The sequence below is a fragment of the Phocoena phocoena genome, chromosome 3 (assembly GCF_963924675.1).
Source record: "Phocoena phocoena chromosome 3, mPhoPho1.1, whole genome shotgun sequence".
In the NCBI taxonomy this organism is placed as follows: domain Eukaryota; kingdom Metazoa; phylum Chordata; class Mammalia; order Artiodactyla; family Phocoenidae; genus Phocoena; species Phocoena phocoena.
In genome coordinates this window covers 11,815,143-11,838,281 of record NC_089221.1, presented here as the reverse complement: position 1 = coordinate 11,838,281, position 23,139 = coordinate 11,815,143, and the positions used below count along the sequence as shown (strand labels likewise).

Here is a 23,139-nt window from a genome sequence, read left to right as displayed (position 1 = left end):
AGTTCCCTATCAATTCTCAAATTCTGTGATATTATGTCTCTCTCTCTCTAGTTCACTGTTTGGTTTTTTTTTTTTTTTTTGACCCAAAATTTGACCTCAGAACCAATCACCTCTACTGGTGTGCTCAATGCAATACGTCTCACTGTGTTTTCAAGGACATTTCTCAGGGAGCAGATAGTTTAGACTAGAGAGAATCCCCTTAAGATCCTTCTGGATCAGTCAGAAATGTATGTGTGTCTGTGTGTTAAAATAGCATCATCTGATTATTTAACTTTCATTTTTAATTAGGTGAACCTTCAAAAGTGTGACATATTTGAACTGAAAACCCTGAAGGAACCTCTAGACTACTTGACTCTAGCTAATAACCCTGAGACTTTGGAAAAAATAGAAGGTTGTATGAAAGTATGGATCAAACAAACAGAGCAGGTAATTTTCAGAAACCAAACATCAGAAACTAGCTGTCTGAACACTGACTAGTTCAGATGCCACGTTACTGAACCAGCCAGTGGAAGAAGGTATGTCACATCCCATTCCCATTTGCCTAAGTATTTTACCACAAGTCACTAACAAGGTGACAGGTTCAATGCAATTTTAATTTATAGTCATTAGTTAAGAGTAAGAATTCTAGGAGATGGAAGTAAATAACTTTATATACTTATATAACTAAATGACTGCACTTGGCCAATTTTTTTTCTGAAAGGTGTAAGTTACTTTGGAGAGAATCTCTCTGTAGAAGTACAAGAAGCTTTCTAATTCAGTGTGTCCTCCAAAACAAAGCTCAAGACTTAACCTTTAAAAAAAATATTTTCAGGGCTTCCCTGGTGGCGCAGTGGTTGAAAGTCTGCCTGCCGATGCAGGGGACACGGGTTTGTGCCCCGGTCTGGGAAGATCCCACATGCCGTGGAGTGGCTGGGCCCGTGAGCCATGGCCGCTGAGCCTGCGCGTCCGGAGCCTGTGCTCTGCAACGGGAGAGGCCACAACAGTGGGAGGCCCGCGTACCGCAAAATAAAAAAATAAATAAAAAAATATTTTCAGAAAAGTCCCAAGTGAAGCTGGTTGTTACATCAATAAGGAAGCATAATGGAAATTAACCAACTGGAGGCATGAAGGCTTTCCAAGGTTATTGTTCTCTGAGGTTCTAAGTGAATAGCCAAGGAAACTTTCTGAGGTCACGTCCTCTGAAAGTTCATGAAAGCTCTGTTAACAAATAGTTTTCAGTTAGAATGAAATTTTGTTGAAATTAAAAAAATGGATACATGTTAGGTTAGTAAAAGGCTGTCATTTGAAGCATGCAGATGAATAAAAATATGTCACGATTCAGATAGCAGAATTCACTTCTTTCCTTGTATTTTGCTTATGTATAACTTTTATATCTCCAGCCCTACTCACTGGTTCATGGGCCTTCTGTGCACTTGCAGGTCCTTGCTGGAAGCAATCAGCTACGGACGGAAGCGGATGACCTTGGGCCCCGAGCAGAGTTGGAGTACTGGAAAAAAAGACTGTCTAAATTTAACTACCTTCTGGATCAGTGGAAGAGCCCAGATGTGAAGACTGTGTTGGCAGTGCTTGCTGCTTCCAGGTCGAAACTTCTGAAGGTTGCTTTTTGCTTTATGAAGTGGGAATGAAAATTCTGTATGCATATGTCATGGAGGAATTAGGAACAGAAAAATGTCATTCTGCCTCTATGAAAACAACTTTAAGATTGGATTATATTGTCCTTTTATAATTTTGGATACTGTGGAAATAGCCTTTGAATGAAAGGTATTTGTTAGCTGGTGTACATGTATGTATATGTATTATTAGAGGGTACTGCAAGTCATTAAGATGTAACATAATAACATGATTATATGTATATTATGAATTCAAACCAACGAGGAGTAGTAATAATGAAACCTTACCTTATCTATTTTTTTTTTTTTTTAGCACTGGTATATTTGTTTTATATCTCTGTGTAACAAATTACCCCAACATTTAGCCACCTGAAACAACGAACATTATCTCAGTCTGTGGGTCAGGGATTTGGGCGCAGCCTAGCTGGGAGCATCTGACTTGAGATCTATCCTGAGGTTGCAGTCAGGGTGTTGGCTCATCTGAAGGCCTGACTGGGATTTGCTTCCAAGTTGCTTATGTGATTGTTGTGGGATTCAGTTCCTTGCTGGCTGTTGGCTGGAGGCTCCCTTCAGTTCTTTACCATAGACAATATGGGAGTGAGGTGCAAAATGGATTCAGCAGTCTGTGGAGGAGAAAGGGTGTAGGTTTAAATGGAGGTGCTGCCCTCTTGAGGCTTTGTCCTAGTTATTGAATAGGTGTCATAAGAGAAGGCCTGGAAGAGATACCTTTGAAAATTTTGTCAAAAAATTTAAATTGCTCTTCAGTGTGGCAATGCCCCCCACCCCTCTGGATTCAGTTTTATGTGAGATGCATAGGGCAGACTGAAAGTCTGACCCATGGGACTTGTGATGACTTTTAGCAGCTGTTATAGTGGAATTTCCTCTATTAATAATTGCATTAAAATTTCTTTCCTGTACTGTGCTTAGACTTGGCGGGAGATGGATATTCGAATCACTGATGCAGCTAATGAAGCAAAGGACAATGTCAAATATCTGTACACACTTGAGAAATGCTGTGACCCCTTGTACAGTAGTGACCCTGTGAGTTAGAGATTTCTATCCCCTTGGTGTACTGATGACCCTTTCGCGCTAACTGAATCGAGTGTGGAGTTTTGGTTCGTGAATATTACAGTCTGTTGGAAAAGTCTTAGAAACTTCTTTTTATTCTTAAGAAAGTTATATATATATATATATATATATATATATATACTTGTCTATCTACTTCTGTGTCTCTCTCTCTATATCTATATATATAATATTTATATCATATATCTGTCTATCTAGCATCTATTTATCTATCCAGATAAGATGGACAGGACATGTGACGTTATATTTTAAAAACATTTATTGCATGTTCCATTTCGTATTAAATATTGCAGTTGACATCCTGGACTATACTCAGATAACTGTGGGAAGAGTTATTGGCTCATTCTTTTTCTTCTTCTTCTTTTTTTAATTTTAACTTTAGGATGTGCCTGTTTTTATTTATTACAAAATTAACTGTTAACACAACTTCCTTGTCCATAACAGAAAGTTAGTGTTTCTTGCATTGAAACAAAATTTGATTAACTGTGTGTGACTAGATAATAAAAATAAGATTACCCCTAAATATATTCTATTTATGTAGAGTGATAGATAATATTTTAAAAATTTAAATAAAAATCTTTTACCTAAATTTTATTCTAATGAAGTAGAAAGGATTAGCCTATTGGAATTTTGCTGAGTTTGATATCTGTTTCCCTGAAAACTTTTGTGATGTTTTCCAGATGTCCATGATTGATGCTATTCCTGCACTTATAAATGCAATTAAAATGATCTATAGTGTCTCTCATTACTATAACACCTCTGAGAAGATCACGTCTCTGTTTGTAAAGGTAAGTGCATAGCATAGAGTCCATGGTCACTTAGATTTCTTTGCCAATGGTTATTATTATTTTTTTTTATAATTAGAAATTACCATGGGACTTCCCTGGTGGTCCAGTGGTTAAGAATCCGCCTTCCAATGCAGGGGATGCGGGTTTGGTCCCTGGTCAGGGAACTAAGATCCCACATGCTATGGAGCAACTAAGCCTGCACGCTCTAAAGCCCGCAGGCCACAACTAGAGAGCCCATGCGCCACAACTACCGAGCCTGCATGCCACAACTAGAGAGCAGCCTGCGCGCCACAACTAAGACCCAACACAGCCAAAAATAAATAAATAAATAAATATTTAAAAAAAACCCATAAATCTTTTTTTTTAAAAAGAAATTACCACATTGGTGCAATCCAATATCTATGTACTCTACAATTAAAAGAAAAAGCTTAATCTCTCAATAGAGAGAGGAGGCTGATTCTAGCAAATCATAAGGCATTATTTCCCCAAATAATTAATATAATAAATATTGTATTATTTATATATATATATAAATTTATATTTTTTATATATAATAAAAATGAAAGAAAGATTCTTTTAGAATTTCTTTCCTTATTTTATTTAGCACATGATTTCTATCTATTGGGTAAATTTTAATTAAGAAAAACTATATTTAACTGGCTATCTTCAGTTTCATATTTTATGTGCCACTGCTCCAAATTTATTTGATGCCACAGTTGTTTACTTGGTGTTATTAGAACAGTAATCATGGTAATAAGAGCCACTTGCAACGTTCCAGTAATCCATAAAGCAATTATAATGATTCTGCCCAAAACCATAACGATGTTTAAACCTTATGTCCTAACTCATAAGTGTTTATGGTGAGCATTGTTGCTTTTTCCCATTTTTGAACAGTCTCTAAGAAGTAAATGACTTTTTCATTACCAAGGCGAAAGTTTTAAATGTATTAAAATAGAGGCATTTTTGACTCGTCAGGACTGTGTTGTGAATACTAATGCAGTAAGAGGCATGATTCTTCCCAGGAATAGGGACATCCAGCCTTGAGAGCTTGATGGGAAACTTCCTTCTGCTCTCGTACTCAGGAAGAAAGGAGGGGAATCCACAAGACCCTTTTCCAACTTCTTCACACATTAATGTTATGTTGGGGTCAGGAGGGGTATTCCCCGAGAAGAAGACTCAAAAGTCAACTTGTGTTATTACTCCAGGTTTCATGCATTTGCAAGGCTTATTTTGGAACATAATTGTGAAACCACCATTTCTCTCATTTTCAAAAACCTTTCATTATGAAAAATTTGTAGCAGGTACAAAAGGAAAGAGAATTGTATGTATATGTACGTGTCACCCAATCATCAGCTATCAACACGTGGCCGATTTTGTTGCACCTAACCTTTGCACTGCAAATCCCAGGCATCATGTCATTCCATACCTACAGTATAGACCTCTAGTTTTCCTTTTAATTTATTAAAAAATCACCAAAAGAATTCTGAAGTCTTTTTTTTTTTTAAGTTTGGAGGGATAAATAAAATGTTGGCAGTTACACACATTATCTTTCCTCTTTCCTCTGTTGCCTTCTGCTTTTGACATTTCTGCTATAGATCATGGTGGCATGAAATGATCAGGGTGAACAATTCGTTTCAAGGCACTGGGAAACCATGAGTTAGATTTTAGAGCAGGCTGCCGAAGAAGGAGACAGGGTGGGGGAAGCTCTTGACAGCTTTGAGGTAGGGAAGTGAATCCCTTCTTGGTTGGTTAAGATGTTCATCCTGCATTAACACAGGGGTCTGAATTGGCAATTTTCTGTAGTGCTTCCAGCTCTGTGATTTTACAAATGACTTTGATAATAGATGTGTAGAACTTAAAAAGTTGAACAAATAGAAGCAGAGAGTAAAATGGTGGTTGCCAGGGTCTGGGGGAGTATGGAACATGGGGAGATGTTGGTTAAAGGCTACAAACTTTGAGTTATAAGGTGACTGAATTCTGGGATCTAATGTACAGCATGGTGACTACGGCTGATATTGTATTGTACACTTGAAAATTGCTAAGAGAGCAGATCTTAAGTTTTCTCAACACACACACACAATGGTAATTATTTGAAGTGTTGGATGTATTAATACTCGATTTTGCTAATCATTTCATTATGTATACATATCAGGCCTCACATTGCACACCTTAAATATATACAATTTTTGTTCGTCAATTATACTTCAATAAAACTGGAAAAAAAAGAGGGTTAGTGCTTGATCATAGTTGTGATGGAAAAACAATGAATCCAAAGATTTATTTACAGATTTTACACTCTGAGAGGTAGGAGAGCTAAGGACCCTTTAGCCCAATTTATGTTTGATGGCTGCTTAATGTCCTTGGCATCATTTTATTGGAAAATTCCAGGTGACCAATCAGATGATATCTGCATGTAAAGCCTATATTACCAACAATGGAACTGCTTCGATCTGGAGCCAACCACAGGATGTTGCTGTGGAAAAAATATTATCTGCAATTAAACTGAAGCAGGTAATGGTCAACTTGATAATATATTTAGATTTTTTATTATTTTTACATTGTTTTTTGCCGATGCACCTTAAGTCATTTAGCAGTTATCATATTAGTGTTTGCTAAAAAGAATGGTAATCTTTTACTGTTAAGAAAACTTGAATGTTAATCAATCAGTCCCCCACATTTGTTCACTTACTTTACCCTTTTTGGGGGCCTGCTATGTGCCAACACCACACTAAGTACTAGAGATACAAAAATGAAGTAGTTTTCCTTAAGCTTCTTGTAGACGAACGGAGAGACACACAAAGAGTTAAGCTTCTACTAACAGTGGGACCCAGGGGGAAAGGCTGCATCTTTGAGTCACCTTATGAATAATTAGGAGTCTGAACTTCCCTGGTGGTCCAGTGGTTAAGACTCCACATTTCCAACGCAGGGTGCATGGGTTTGATCCCTGGTCAGGGAAGTTCCGTATGCCATGTGGCCAAAAAGAAAAAAAAAAAATATTACGAGTTTGCTAGGTTGGGGGATGGGAAAAGATGACATCCCAGGCTGATGAAGGAGTAGCTACAGAGGCATGAAACTGAAAGGTTTTGTAATTCCACCCTAAATTTGCTGTCGCTTTCACTTAAGAGAATAAGGTTGATATCTTTGTTGTGTTCCCTTTCTTGTATTTTGGTTTTTACTTTAAGGAATACCAGCACTGCTTTCACAAGACCAAACAAAAGCTTAAACAAGATCCAAATGAAAAACAATTTGAATTCAGTGAGATGTATATTTTTGGAAAATTTGAAACTTTCCACAGACGTCTTGCCAAGATAATGGACATCCTTACTACCTTCAAGACATATTCAGTCCTACAAGATTCTAAGATTGAAGGACTGGAAAACATGGTCACTAAATACCAGGTACTGTTTTCAAAACTAAATTTGCTACCCTTATCCATAATAAAACGTTAATGTGTTATGCAAATGACTGTATTCAGAAAGCTTTAAATAATCAGTCTCTAATGTAAAAGATAAGCTCATGGCCCTTAAACAATAAAGAAGTTAAATCTATTTGAGAATTGTGTAATGGTGCTAATATATTCTTTTCAGCTATGTGATTATGAGAATGACTTCCCTATAGCCTAAAATTAATCATCATTAGCAAAAGCGTTTTCATTAGTAGCACAAGAAAAATGTTTAAATATAACTTATTATTTCATTTATTCATGCAAGAACTATTTCATCAAGCATATACTGCGTGCCAGTCTCTCGTTGACCCTGAGTTCTGAGTGGTTGGCATCTGATTATATCTGCAGTTAAGCATTTATATGGACTCATGTTAAAAAAATAATAGGGATTGGATTTTATTTTAGCTCTACTATTTTTTTTTTTTTTGCGGTATGTGGGCCTCTCACTGTTATGGCCTCTCCCGTTGCGGAGCACAGGCTCTGGACGCGCAGGCCCAGCGGCCATGGCTCACGGGCCCAGCCGCTCTGCGGCATGTGGGATCTTCCCGGACCGGGGCACGAACCCGTGTCCCCTGCGTCGGCAGGCGGACTCTCAACCACTGCGCTCCCAGGGAAGCCATAGCTCTACTATTCTTACTTATTTTGACTTTTGACAGCTTTATGTTGTAAGGATATATGTGTAACTAATCTTAGTTTTTAAAGTGGGCACAGGGATCTAATGTTTCGAAGAGTTTTAAAAAACAATTTGCAAACACCATGTGCTTTGCATTTTTAATGTGGATATAGTCAGTTTTTTCTTGTTTGGGGACAGTGACACTAAACCTTAACTTTTTTTGTACTTGAATTTGAAAAGGATCATATAATTTACTGTCACTCATTGATTTTTCTACTCTAAAAGTTTAGGTCGATATAAGAAATCTTTTCATTTCCTGAGTATATCAGATTTGGGGAGAGAAAAAGAAAAAACCTTTTCTATATATATACAGAAAGTTCTGCCTCTGAATCATCACATGGTTATTTTCTCCTTGGCCTCTAGATCTTGATTTAAATGACCCTCTCAATTAAGTTTTCCTTGAGCTCTGTTTCACCTCAGTCACTCTATATTACTTATTTTTTCACTGTCTGCCATTATCCTGTTCATTTATTTGTGACTTACATAGATTCCCACCCTCTCTCCCCAACCGAGGATGTAAATTCCCGAGGGCAGGGATGTTTCTTTGTTCTGTTCATTTCTGTATCTTCCAAGTTTGCTGGCATATAATAGGTGTGCAATAAATATCTGTCAAGTAAATGATTTAGTAGATTGAGTTTGATTAGTTGGTTTAAAGGTCGTGATTAATCAGCTTATTTACTTAATACTCTTAAGTGACCATTAAATCCAATCACAAAGCAGAATTTTCTAAGGGCCACAAATCTTTTAAAATATAACTTTAAAATGTAGGAATGTAGCTTTTCCATACTTCTTTTACACATTTCCTATAACATGATGGGTAGCATTATAGCATTATATATACACAGTTTCTGAATAGACCTAATTTTGTAGTTATACGGCATGAAAGAGTAGGTTGTTTTAACTTGTAAACTTGATTCAAGAAGTTATGCAGCTTACACACTCTTGTCTATTGAGACACTTGAGGTGATGTTTAAATGGAAATATCTTTGAAGAAGCGTTTGTGGAAGCTGGCCCAACATTCTTCATAAAGATTATGGGCCTGTATCAACAGTGTGGGTACCGAGTTTGAGAACGGCTTAGTACCTGGTTAAGAATGATCACAGAGCATTAGAGCTCATTATTCAGAGCAAACAGAACTTTGGATAATAGTATTTTCAAGAAGATGAGTTTCCTAATTTGCACTGTTATAGTCACAGACTGCAGCTTTGGAGGAAGCAATTAATTCTAGAGATTCTTTAAATAGTAGATTATGGTTTGATATTTTATTTAGGACATTTGAGGCTTGGAGGATAGTTTTTCATCTGCAGACGTTATAACTGTGTTCTTCCTAAGTTGTTTGTATTCTGTTAAAGTCTTATTTATTTTCTGAGAAGACAAACTTTTCAATGAAAAATATTTTAGTAAATTCTACTTTGGGCTTGCCTGCTTCCTTCCTCCCTCCCTCCCTCCTTCCCTCCCTCCCTCCCTTCCTTTCTTTCGGCTGCGTCAGGTCTTAGTTGCAGCACTGGGATCTTCGTTGAGGCATGCGGGATCTTCCCTTGCTCTTCCCTTGAGGCGCACGGGCTTCTCTCTAGTTGTTGTGTGTGGGTTTTCTCTTTCTCTAGTTGTGGCGTGCAGGCTCCAGGGTGCATGGGCTCTGTAGTTGCGGCATGCAAGCTCTCTAGCTGAGGCACGTGAGCTCAGTAGTTGTGGCATGGGGGCTTAGTTGCGTTGCGGCATGTGGGATCTTGGTTCCCCACCAGGGATTGAACGTGCGTCCGCTGCATTGCAAGGTGGATTCTTTACCACTGGGCCACTAGGGAAGTTCCCTGGGCTTCTTTTTCTTTTTCATTACTTCCGATGTAATTTGTAAGAAATTTTTAGACAGAACATCTTTCCTACTTTTCAGGTGAGGTTTTTATTTGATATTTTCCTTCAGAAATACATAAAGTCTCATGAAAATGCTTTCAAAATTATATATTTGAATGCATTCGGCAATATTATACTACCTGTAATATACATGAAGCAATGAGAATAATTAAAGAAATAAGGCTCCTCTTAAGTTGATTTTTGGGGAATGATTGCACAGGTTCTATATTTAAACGTCATATTTACCTAATTAATGCAAGAATATTGAAATATTGTCTTATTTCTTTCATAACATTTCAGGGTATTGTCGCTACCATAAAAGAAAAGGAATATAATTTCTTAGACCAGCGGAAAATGGATTTTGAGCAGGATTATGAAGAGTTTTGCAAGCAGACTAATGACCTTCACGTAGGTTGGATAATGAAACTCCTGTTGACAGTCTGGTGTTTATTTTTTCCGTTCTGTGTAATGCTGGTTATCATTACCCATTCAGAAGGGAGAGGCATCTTCATCATGGAGGTGACCGATAGCAAGCTTGGCCTGCATTTTGTGATTTCAGATTAATGACTGAAGGCTCTTTTTCATGGATTAAAGGGTCATAAATATAGCTTTGGGTAATGATCTGTGATCACAGACTTCTGCATGTGTTCCATCTTAGATCTTAGAAAATTAACTTTTATCTTCCATTGAAACAGCATTATTAGAATATAGAAATTTGTTTCTGTTTGTTTGTTACTTTAGCAATGATTGTGACCAGCGGTAGCTTAAGCAAATAAATGATCAGCAATGCCTGGCAGATCTCAAAGGCAGGGTTACAGCTGGCCTTGAAACAGTGGTACCAGGACCGGCTCAGCACCTGGACCCCTCTTGGTCTCGAAGCCCCATTCTTTCTTCCTTCTCTTGTCCCTCCTCCCACCCCCGGACCAGCCCACAGGAGCAGCGTATGGCCGTCAGCGGCTTCTGAGAACATATCACGGAACCAGCCTCATCTCCAAGTTCCTAAGGAAAAGCTTGGGTTAGCCAATTCTAATGTGGTGCCTTGTCCTGGACCTGTTAACTGTGGGGTCATATGGTAAAAGCAGAGGGGATGAGGTCCACTTGCGTGGTTGGGAGTGTTTATTATCAGCTGAGGAGAACCAGGGAGGGTAAGATTGGGAGACAACCTAACAGGTGTCCACTATAATCAACATGCAGACTTCTTTCCATCCCAGTGAGATCTAAAGTGTGCACCTTTCTGATTATTAAAGGAAAAGGATCATTCTGTTTCTTCTTTTCCAGAATTTTTGGTTTGAAATAAATTTATATACTTCAAGGGAAAAAGAGCTCCAAAGCATTTCAGGAGGGATGAGTGCAGTGTAGGACTCATAATAAAACTAGCTAATTCTATGTGTCAGGTCTGTTCTAAGCACTTTAAAGATGTTAATTCATTTAATACTCACAATAGTCTGATAAAGTGGGTGCTCTTATTACCCTCTTTTTGGAGAGGAGGAGACCGATTCACAATGAGGTTAAGTGATTTGCCCAAAGTCACAGAGATGACAAGTGGCAGGCAGTCTGGCTCTAGGATTCAAGTTTTAAACCATTATGCTGTAAGACACATTTCAGGTGATGGGAAGATAGAGTGCCGGTAGTAATTTAAGCACTGATCTCTTTTGGGGGCTGATTCAGATGTAAGGAGTGTGGATCTTGATCTCTTGTTGATGGGCGGTGGCAGATCCTGAGTCGGTGCTCCACGGTCAGTGTTTATTTGTCAAATCTTCGTTTGTGTGTCCTAGCAGTTTCTGATCACATGGTACTTCAGTAGTTTGTATGTGGGATATAGGTAGATGGTGAACACCTTGAGGGCAGGAATTGTGTTCATTCCTATTTATGTCTCCAAGGCCTAGGGGATAGGACCTTATGCTACTGGAGAGCAAAGAATGTTTGCTGAAATAGTGTATGAGTTGCGAAATAATAAGGAGTAGACTGCTAAGTGAAATAAGTCAAGCAGAGAAAGACAAATACTGTGTCATATCACATATATGGAATCCAAAAAAATACAACAAATTAGTGAATATAACAAAAGAGAAGCAGACTCAGAGAAATAGAGAACAAATCAGTGGTTACCAGTGGGGAGAGGGAAGAGGGGAGGGGTAATATAGGGGTAGGGGATTAAGAGGTATAAACTATTAGGTATAAAATAAGCTACAAGGATATATTATTCAACATGGGGAATATAGCCAATATTTTATAATAACTATAAATGGAGTATAACCTTAAAAAATCACATCCCAGTCCCACATATATCAGGGGCATCAGATCTGAAAAAAAGCACAGGTTTTACTTTAAATGGAACATAAACGAAATGACCCAATAAAATGTTTGTTTTAAGAAAAAAATGGAAAAGAAAGATAATTACTGATAAGGTAACAAAAAAATAGGAACTAGATTTATTGCAATTAAACATGCATTTACTGTACATTATTTATGTATTAGACTTCTATGCTGTAGCTTATGGATACAGAAATAAATCAAGTTGATTTGCCCTCAGAAATCACATCAGACATGTGATATGATTGAAATATAAGTACATATATGTTATAGAACAGAGTAATGAATATATTATTAAAAAAGGGCAAAGAGCGGCTAAAATGGCTAATTATAAAAGTATAATATTCTGATATTGTACTGGGAAGTAAGGATCCAAAGATAAGTTGACATATTCCAAAGAAGTTCTAAAGAAACTTATACGGAGAACAGACCTGCAAAACATTACATAGACTCTGAGAACTGCTACAACCCATAAGGTAGGGTGTGAACCTAGGAGAAAAACAGTTCCGTACTGTTGCTTGATTGGGATTAGGAAAGGCTCCACAGAGGAGGCCATGCTTGGTGTGAGAACATGATTGATGTTTTCCAAGTAAATGGAGCGGAAACGAGAGTAATGGGAAGAGCATTTCAAGACTGTGCCACATTTTATCATACTGAGAATATAATTTTATAAATGTTTTAAAGTCTGGTTTTTAAGCACTAGTTATAGATACTAATTCCTATTCTTCTTGAATTTTTTTTTTAATTCAACACTTTTATTCATCTTGTCTTCCATCTCAAAAATGGTCCACTTCTCTCCTCGGTTTGCTGACCAGTTTTCCTCTGACTTCTTTTTCCCTTTCTCCATCCACTTTCTCTTAACTAACCTTTTTACACTCTCTCCTTTAAATAATTCACGCACTGTCATGAATTCAGCCTTTGTTTCTGTAAAACTGGGGGGTATATACTGACCTTCCCATGACTCTGGATGTAGTGAGCGGGGGTGATGAGTCTTGGAGACGGAATGGAGAAAACCAGTAACTGTGGCATCTCCAAGATGTGAGACTGGAGGGTGTGTGTGTGTGGGAGCGCGAGATATACTGTCCATGAGTGATTTGGATCAGGGTTGTGTCCAGGGATCTGCTGTCAAGGGCATCAGGACCTGGGATCCTTTCCAGATTTCGGGCTCATGCTTAAACTAATATCAAAGAGATGCAGCGCGTTAGGCGGGCCATTGGAAGTCTAGAAGGATATTGCAGGCGGGCCATTGGAAGTCTAGAAGGATATTGTCTCCAGTGGGCAAAGTGAGGCACTGTTTAGTAAAGGACCAGCGTTTGAGGTGGCAAGCCGCCTTAGGAAAAACTGAGTAGGGCCTGAGAGCCCAGAGCTAAGAGGACTAGAAGATTCCACAGCAGACTCCAAAAGCCTGAAAGAATGGACCTAAGGCTCAGAGAGAAGAGACTAAATTGAGGTCTTAGGTGTTCGTGAAGAGCTCAGTGTAGGCCTTTGTGAAGCCATAAGTTAGAAAAGCAAGGAAAACCAGGTCCAAGCGTTAGGGCTCGGTAAAGATTTACTGTGTCTCAAGTTCTGTATAGTTTATACTCGGATATTTTTATGTCGTGAAAAAATTTGAGTGTTTATTTAGATAGGCTAACTGTACAGTTCTTCAGTGCAAGAAGATTTCTTGATCCTAAGATGTGATGTTTGTGGAAGAAATATCTGGTCCAGTATCCCTGGGGCCTGCCATGGCACCAAACCCTATGACTGCTCTGGCCTTCACGTCCCTCTTTGTTCTGGCTTCTGGACATTTATCTTTCTTTAAGCTTAGATGAGTATTATCTTTTCTGTTATACTTTGTCCTATGTTGTATGTGTTTGCAGAGATGGGGAGCTCTTTTATCTTGTTGCTAAGTAGAATTTTTTGCAATGCTAATTCACTGTTCATAATCAGACTTTATTCTGTTTTAGAATGAGTTGCAGAAGTTCATGGATGTTACGTTTGAAAAGATTAAAAACACAAATCAAGCTCTAAGTATGTTAAAGAAATTTGAAAGGTAAAAATTTGAAAGACTTTTCTAAGTTCTATTTTCTAAATTGGGATAATATGAACATGGTTTAGCTTACGTTATTATTGCTATTATTATTTCATATTCTAGTGGGAAGGAAACCCTCTCTTGACAATCTGAGTAACAAGGCCACAGTTTTAAAGTTCTTCAGAGGATTAAGAATTTGTTTTATTTCCTCTCAGCTTTGAAGTACCTTGTGACTGCCTATCATAATATCACTTAATGTTTAAGTAATTTTTTTTTTTGCAGTACGCGGGCCTGTCACTGTTGTGGCCTCTCCTGTTGCGGAGCACAGGCTCTGGATGCGCAGGCTCAGTGGCCATGGCTCACGGGCCCAGCCGCTCGGCAGCATGTGGGATCTTCCCGGACCAGGGCACGAACCCGTGTCCCCTGCATCGGCAGGCAGACTCTCAACCACTGCGCCACCAGGGAAGCCCAGTGTTTAAGTAATTTGAAGAAACTCTAACCAAAAGTTTTGACTAGGTTTTAAGGATTGATACTATTTAAAAAAAAAACCCAAAAAACACTCTAGGGAATTCCCTGGTGGTCCAGTGGTTAGGACTTTGCACTCTCATTGCCAAGGTCCCGGGTTCACTCCCTGGTTGGGGAACTAAGATCCCATAAGCCAAAAAAAAAAAAAAAGAAACAAACCAAAAAGCTATAACCTCTCTATTGTGATATGATTGACTGATTCCATTTTGATTTTTTAATATGCTAACACAAATATTTCATTCTCTTCCATCAGCATATGTTTTTACAATAAGTCTTAATAAATAAGATTTCTCAATATCATCCCATTAATTCAAGCCTTTCACTTTAAAAAAAAAAATCAGATTGGATATACCTAATCTCGGAATTGATGACAAATACCGGCGTATCCTTGAAAACTATGGGGCTGACATTGATATGATCTCGAAGCTGTATATGAAGCAGAAAGACGATCCTCCTTTGGCTCGAGACCAGCCTCCCATTGCTGGGAAGATTCTGTGGGCCCGACAGCTCTTCCACCGGATTCAGCAACCAATGCAGCTTTTCCAGCAGCACCCGTCTGTGCTCCAGACGGCAGAAGCCAAGCCTGTGATTCGCAGTTACAACAGGGTGGCCAAGGTCCTCCTGGCGTTTGAAGTTCTCTACCACAGGGCATGGCTTCAGCAAGTGAGTCTCTGCATGTATGCTCTTCAAAGACGACTCCATAAGAATTTATAAACTGCTAGCATTGGGCAGTTTTATTCCCATAGAAAGTTGAGTTTGTGGGTATTTTATAAGACAGGGTTGGTTGACTCTAAGTAATCAGTCAAAGAGTGTAATATGTCCCTGAAGAAAAACAATAATTAATTTTGGAAAAAAGATCGTAAGCCAGGTAACAGAAACTCATTTTTAAAAAAATAAATTAGTTATTTACTTATTGGCTGCGTTGGGTCTTCGTTGCTGCACGTGGGCTTTCTATGGTTGCGGTGAGCCGGGGCCTACTCTTCGACTTGGTGCGCGGGCTTCTCATTGCGGTGGCTTCTCTTATTGCGGAGCACAGGCTCTAGGCGCGTGGGCTTCAGTAGTTGTGGCTCGTGGGCTCTAGAGCGCAGGCTCAGTAGTTGTGGCACACGGGCTTAATTGCTCCTCGACATGTGGGATCTTCCCGGACCAGGGCTCAAACCCGTGTCCCCTGCATTGGCAGGCGGATTCTTAAGCACTGCGCCACCAGGGAAGCCCCAGAAACTCATTTTTATTTAATTTATAAACTCCTAAGGAAGAAGATCCTGTTTATGGGATCCTGTACCTGGTTGATTAGGATTTCTCTTTCTTTTACTTTCTCCATTGTGTCCGTGAACACTAGTATGCCTGTTAAACAAAGTTTTAAATTTTATTTGGCCGTACTAGGTTAATCAAATTATATTTCATACCCTACCAACACTTGTATTTCTTTGTAGATTGACAGGAAGTATTTTGGAGGATAAAATTCAGCCTAACAAGGCCTCTAAAATGGTATCTCATTTTCCTAGTTCAAATTTTGGTGTCTGAATCAACAACAGAGATGTCTCTGTAGTGTTTTACCTTGCTTTTCTAGATAACTGAAGACTGAGCTTGGTAGGTTTCATGAAACTTTTATTAGGAAAAATAACTGAGTAGACATGAAGGTATCAGGGAGTGAAGTGGCTTTTGAGAAGTCACCTTTATTGCAGTATCCACTTATCAGGTGTGAGAGATTCATGACACAAGCATTTTGTTGAATTGACTATACATCACCACCAAGAACTTGAAAACTCTTTCCTGAGAGTGAAGTTAGGAGAAGAGTGAGAGACCCCATTGTCTTTAGTTTGAGAAGCTCAAATCCATGGAAGAAGATGTAATGACCTTCATTCCCAGAAATGGCCAAGCTAGATACCCTGTGTCTGCATTGAACTCTCTAATAGTAACAATGTTGATCTCTTCTCACAGACTGAAGAAATTCATGTAGGACTTGAGGCTTCTTTATTGGTGAAGGCTCCCGGCACAGGGGAATTGTTTGTAAACTTTGATCCTCAGATATTAATCTTATTTAGAGAAACAGAGTGCATGTCACAGATGGGTCTGGAAGTTTCACCATTTGCAGCTTCCCTTTTCCGGAAACGAGACATATACAAAAAGAACTTCAGTAACATGAAGGTATAGTACTTTTTTTTTTTTTTTCCCTTCTTGGCTAGCCCCAGTGTGCATTAAAAAAAACTCTGGTGGTGTGTCACTGTTGAGAAGCAGAAAGTGTCCAGGACGACTGTAGTGGAGTGACTGAGGCTAGAATGTAGAGTTGGCGAGGGCCAGGTCATCATAGAGCTTGTAAACCAAGGTTACACGTTTGAGTGCACCAGGAAGCCATTAGAGGAATCTGAGCAGGAGAAAAAGGCATGATGTCTTTTACAATAAAAATCATTCTTTCTGCTGGGTGAGGAATAGATTCTAAGGGGACAAAAAGTGTCAGTGTGAGGCTAGTTTGAGAGCTGTTGCACCGGTTCAGGATGGAGATGATGGCAGCTTGAACTAGGATGCAGCAGAGTAGTAGATCAGTGAATTAGAGAATGATGTCAACAGGCAGGTTATGAGAGAACTCAAGGATGATCCCTTTGTTTTTGGTGTGAGCAACTCAATGGAATTATTCAGTCGTTACATTGGTTGTATTCTGCACACATGTTCAGTAACATGCAGTGGCCCCAAATGGAAGTTCCACTCGTGGAGATGGCAAAGACTGGAACTAGCTTGTTTTGGGGGGCAGAAAGGAATCAATAGCTCCCATCTTAAGTATAAGATGAGTTTTAGAGATCCAAGTAGAGGTGTTATCCAAGCAGATAGATATGTAAGTCTGGAGTTGAGTGAAGTCAAAGTTGAAGGCGTATTTTTGAGAGTTATTAGAATACAGTTGCTATTTAAAGTCATTGTCCTGTATGAGATTTCCAAGGAGGAGAATATAAAGAAGAGTAGAGGGCCTACATTAAACCCTGAGTTGTTCCAATATTAACAGGTCTGATAGAAGAAGACAAATATGCTGGTAAAATTAAGGATTGGCCTTTGAGGCAGGTGGAAACCAAGTGTCAAGGAAGCCAAGGGTAAGAAAAACCTCATGATGGAGGGAATGGTCACCAGTGACAAATGCTGCCCAGAGGATGCTCAAGATGAGGTCAGAGGTGCTGCCACAACATTTGACAACATGGAAACCATTGCTACAACTTTATAGTGGCCAATATCATAGGACAAGCCCTATAAGGCCACACATTTGCATAATGCTTTACATTTCAAACCGTTTTCATATTCATTATTCCATTTAGTATTTTCTACAGCCATGTTAGGTAATTGGAATAGAGTACTATTACATTATTTTAGAGATGACAAAACCGTGGCTTAGAGAAATTAAATGACGTAGCCAAGGTCTCATAGCTAGTAAGTTGCAGAGGTAGGACAAGAACCCAAACTTGTAGTCTACTGTTTTCCCACTCTTTCATGTTATATTAAAAAGTTAATATTGGCAATGGACAGACATTCCTCAAATGTAAGCTCATCAGATACTAGTCAGAATGTTGGAATTCCCTTTTAGATTTTTCTTGGATGTTAGAAAAATAACTAAGTCAATCTACATATTTGTAAAGAAACAGTTAGTTTTACTATATATAAAATAGGTAAACAACAGGGACCCACTCTAGAGCACAGGGAACTATACTCAATATTTTGTAATAACCTATAATGGAAAAGAATCTGAAAAAGAATATATATATATATATGTGTATGTGTATAACTGAATCACTTTGCTGTACATTTGAAACTAATACAACATTGTAAATTAAATATACTTCAATAAAAAATAAATAAAAAAGGAAAAAGAAAGTAGTTTTATTAAGAAACACTGTTGATCAGAATATAAAATTACTAATGATAATTTTGTCCACAGAATTGCTGTTTCAGTTATCTGTTGCATGTAGCAAACAATCCCAAAATATAGTGGCTTAAAGCAACCATTTCATTATACCTCATGAATCTGTGAATAAAGAATTTAAGCAAGGCTTGGCTAGGTGATCCTTCTGTTCCATGTGGCATTGACTAAGATTACTTAGTTCAGTTGGCAGATGTTTGATCTGGAAGGTCCAAGAAGGACTCATTCTCTGGTTCTTTGGCGGGAATGGCTGGAAGTTTCGCTTAGTTGGGCCTAAGGACTGGAGAATCAATGTGAGCATTCCGGGATGGAGGCCTCAGGGTAGTAGAATTTCTTATAATGTAATTCAGGTTTCCAACGGTGTGTGTTACGGTAAGCAGGGAGGAAGCCACATGGACTTTTGGACAGCCTCAGATGTCTCATAGCATCACTTCTTTTGTCTTCTGTTGGGCTTCATAAGCCCACCCAGATTCAAGGAGAGGGGACATAGACCCCACCCCATTAAGGGAGGACGGTCAAAGAATGTTTTAAAACCACCACAGCTGTAAACGACAATTCTAGCAAGTGAATTATCATCTGGGTGACATTTATTGTATCTTGAGGTTGAAAGCGTTAAAGGTTCCCACTCACTGCAAGTACCTGGTAAGAGCAGATCTAGTGACATGTTTTGGGGACTATCTCAGGTGTTGCTGAGTCATTGTGCTGCATATTTAACAGTTTTCAGGCTTCTACAGACATGCTGAAGTAGCTGAGAGTGTGTTTTCTTCATCTATTCCTTGGAAGGCAGTTCAAACTAGAAAGAGATGAGCCAGCATAGACTAATAGTTAAGAATACAGATTCTGAAGTCAATCTGGATTGAAAGCATTATCTTTGGGCCAATTACTTTACCCTTCTAAGCCTCAGTTTTTCATTTATAAAATGGGTGAATAATACCTCCTAGATTAAAGGATTAAGGTAGGAAGTAAAAGGCCTGCTGGAGGCTGATTTAAGAATTGCTTCCCAAATAGAATAAGTGATGAACATTGAAAAAAAGGTAAGCAGTGGATAAACGGTTCAGGAGATATATAAGTAGCTGCTAATAGAACCATCAACTTTAGGTGTTTCATGGAAATTGAAAGGACATTACAGAAATTGTGGAAAAGTATTAAATGAAGAAAAGATTACGTAGTCCAATGGGAAATGTTGAGTTTAACACAATTCACAAAGACTGTTGGGCTTCTTACTTCCTTCTTGCAATTTTCTCAGAATCATTACTATTAATTGTGACTGTCAAAGAAGGGAGACATTGTGTACAGTGTTTTCCAAACTTATCCACCCAGGGACCATTTTTCTTACAGAATCTCTTGTGGCTTGCATTTCAGCGTAAACACCTTGGGAAACAGTGACCTAATGACAAAGTAGTACCCACACACACATTACAAAGATGAGCTTAAAAACAATTGTATTTAAGAAGTACATTAAAGTTGCTTTCTTATAATTAATTATTATTAATATTAACATTGCCATAAAAGGTAGGCTGGAAGTACTATCAGTCTTATTTAAATATGGTAACATGTGAACAAAATACTGACACAGTTTAACATTATACAGCAGGTAAATTTCAATGGAGGACCATGAGTTTCTGATCACAAATGCTTGTTCTAATAACAGCTAGTTAGTTAATCAGAGAAATATTGATTGATCATCTTCTATGTGCCAGGCACTGTTTCAGGCACATTGAACAAAGCAGACAACATTCTTGTCCTTTAACTTGCTCTTAAGTTCTTTTTCTCTCCTCCTCAGTCGTATTTATTAGATTAGGAATTTGTATCTATGGAGAGATTTCTTGCCTGTTCTATTCTTATTATGTTTTGGCTGTTTTACTTGCCAGGCTGCTATTGGAGCCCTGCAACTGGATCCTAAATAAAAGTAATCATTTTGGATAAAAATGAACTATTAATAGATATTCAAAGTGAGATATTATTTGGTTACTTCACCCCTATTTCCCTGCAGATGATGCTGGCTGAATATCAGAGAGTGAAGTCAAAAATGCCTCCCATTATAGAGCAACTGATGGTCCCTCATTTGGCAAAGGTGGATGAAGCTCTGCAGCCTGGCCTGGCTGCACTGACCTGGACATCACTGAACATTAAGATGTACTTGAAAGATGCTTTTGCAAAGATCAGTAAGTCTGTTTAAATGGTTATTATTTTTCAATTCAAAAGGCTGAGTTTTTAAGGTCTATTGTATAATTTCTTATAGATGTTGTGATATAAATAATGAAACAAGGAGTGATATTCTTAAGCTGTTCTCTAAGGAATTTTTACCAAGTATATGAAGTCATTAATTTCCTGGAAACTATATATATTCAGTATTTAATTTTATCCCCCGAGGCTAACTACATTTTAAAATTATACTTACTGTTGGCCATTAGACTTTAAAGGAACTTGAGTCATTCAGCTTTTTATATTAATAGGTTGGTGTAGTCTGAGACCCCGATTTGAAAGATGTGATTTGGACACAGCAGAGTGCTGAACAGCAGGATATATGGGAAAAGTTTAAGTAAACATTTTTTCCTAATGAGGGATATAATATACTTTAAAATATATGTAACGTGGTGTATTCCATTAAATACAGTTTCCCAGAATGTGTACAAGTATGCTGCAAAGAAGTCTAGGCTCAGATAAGTCTGGGAGATCCAGGTTAATCAAAGTCAGGCAGATTTCTCTTCTGGAGGACTTTTCAGAGCCCTTGATATGCCAATATTTAGTGGTCTCCAAAAGTGGGCTCCTGTAGGTGGCATTTCCCAGAATTCCTTGGCTGCTTACCAGGAAAGCACGTTAACACCTTGTAGACCCTCTGGTGGACAGTGGAACACAGGTTGGAACATGGTGATAGAGGGATTGTTCTAGGAAGACTTAGAAATCACCATTCTCCTCTCCTACACAGTGTCCTCACCTGCTCTCCATGCCCTAATTCTCCCCATGTTTTATACCCCAGAGTACGTCCCACTCCCAAGAAGCCCACTCAGACTATTCTACCACACAGGACCACTTTTTCCTGTGACTTCTGTTTCACATTGGGACTAAAGAATCTGTATTTTGGTTTCTTCTAATGGTTCTATCTTTCTCCCCATGCTGACTGCAAAGGGCTTGAAAATCAGGCTCTTTCTTATGCTTTTGTATTACTCTGAGTTGGGTTTGTACTAGACACCCAGACACATATGGATTCATCATTGCAATAGTTTTATATAGTTAATCTCTTAACATTTCTTTTTCTCCGTAACCCCTTTCCTACCCTTTGATCCCATCACCTCATTTCTGGGTCACTCCTTCCTGAGCCTCCCTTCTACATACCCCTCGTGATAACTTATTCTCTCTCTCTTTCTCTCATATTTGTGGCTGCTGAAATAGTACCTAGTCTATTTATAGCCTAATTTTTAAAGAGATTGTCTTATTAGTATGTTTTCACTGTACCTTCCAAGTAACTTAGAGCTCAGAAGGGTCCACCTATTTACTTTCCCACGTGCACTATACTCAAGAATATTTATAGGTACTGGGTTGGGTGGGGTAGAGGAGTGAGGAATTTATGGTTGAACCCTCTTACCCTCTTTGTTTTGCTTTGTAGATTTGGGGACTAGATTCAAAGATAAATTGTGAAGGGGTTTTTGGATATGCATGAGATGTGTTTTAGGCTCATTACAATTTGAGGGTTGAATAATATAAAATGCATGAACCATGGTATTATAAGAATGGAGAAGATCCTCTGAGATGGAGGAATGCTCAGGGTTCGATGCCGGCACAGGAGGAGGGGGCCATGCGAATATGGGCAGATTCACAGAAAGCCTCCTGGGGGAGATGCGTTTGAGCTGACTTCAAGTTTGAGTCAGAGTAAGGCAGGCTGAGAAAGCTGGGAAACTGGTTTAAAAAAGAACAGTGTGTTGGGACTTCCCTGGTGGCGCAGTGGTTGAGAGTCCATCTGCCAATGCAGGGGACACGGGATCAAGCCCTGCTCCAGGAAGATCCCACATGCTGTGGAGCAACTAAGCCCATGAGCCACAACTACCGAGCCTGCGCTCTAGAGCCTGCGAGCCACAACTACTAACCCCACGTGCCGCAACTGCTGAAGCTCACGCGCCTAGAGCCCGTGCTCCACAACAAGAGAAGCCACCGCAATGAGAAGCCTGTGTACCACAACAAAGAGTAGCCCCCGCTCACCGCAACTAGAGAAAGCCCGCACGCAGCAACGAAGACCCAACACAGCCAAAAATAAGTAAATAAGTAAAATTAAAAAAAAAAAAATAAAGAAAGAACAGTGTGAGAAAACCAAGTATGAAACAGCTCTATGGAGCAACTTTAATCCTGATTTTGCTACTGAAATTTAATCATGTTTTTTTTTTTTTTTTTTAAACAAAATGCTTAATCTCTTTTATTTTTTTCCAAAGAGGCCCTGGAGTTGCTGATTGACAGGGTCAATGATTTGATCGAGTTCCGCATCGATGCCATCCTGGAAGAAATGAGTAGCACGCCTCTTTGTCAACTCCCCAGGGAGGAGCCACTTACCTGTGAAGAGTTTCTCCAAATGACAAAGGTTATTAGAAGACTGATGTTTTTATTTAAATTTTGTTTTGTGATTCATTTTTCTATAAAGGGCATTTTTGGGAGCATAAATTAAATTTGTTTTCTCTATGAATGACTGGTCTGTGATAGATGTGATTCAAAAGAGGAGCCTTCAGACAATAATTTGAAAATGAAGAGGAATGTACCTGAGGGGTCACGTAGACATGAAGAACAAATCATCTCTTTTCAGATCAGTAGGAGGGAAATTGTCATGGAGCACATTTCTCATTTCCTATAGTTTGTGAAGAATAGAGCTATTTTGCTGAAGAGCTGCTAATAAGCTAGGGTTAATTAATAAAATAATTGTTTTAAACAGTTTCTGGGTAGAATTTCTTCTTTAAACATT

General features: G+C 38.7%; 1 protein-coding gene across 1 annotated transcript in view; it reads left to right on the top strand.

Moving 5' to 3' along the window:
- DNAH5 (dynein axonemal heavy chain 5) overlaps positions 1-23,139 on the top strand; it is a 200,866-nt gene that overhangs the window by 8,603 nt on the left and 169,124 nt on the right. The window contains exons 6-17 of the mRNA XM_065873626.1: positions 289-426; positions 1,419-1,595; positions 2,538-2,651; positions 3,377-3,484; positions 5,873-5,995; positions 6,667-6,882; positions 9,751-9,858; positions 13,707-13,792; positions 14,638-14,959; positions 16,238-16,444; positions 20,188-20,359; positions 22,619-22,764. Of these exons, the coding sequence (XP_065729698.1) occupies positions 289-426; positions 1,419-1,595; positions 2,538-2,651; positions 3,377-3,484; positions 5,873-5,995; positions 6,667-6,882; positions 9,751-9,858; positions 13,707-13,792; positions 14,638-14,959; positions 16,238-16,444; positions 20,188-20,359; positions 22,619-22,764 (1,917 nt within the window). The remainder of the gene's footprint in view (positions 1-288; positions 427-1,418; positions 1,596-2,537; positions 2,652-3,376; positions 3,485-5,872; positions 5,996-6,666; positions 6,883-9,750; positions 9,859-13,706; positions 13,793-14,637; positions 14,960-16,237; positions 16,445-20,187; positions 20,360-22,618; positions 22,765-23,139) is intronic.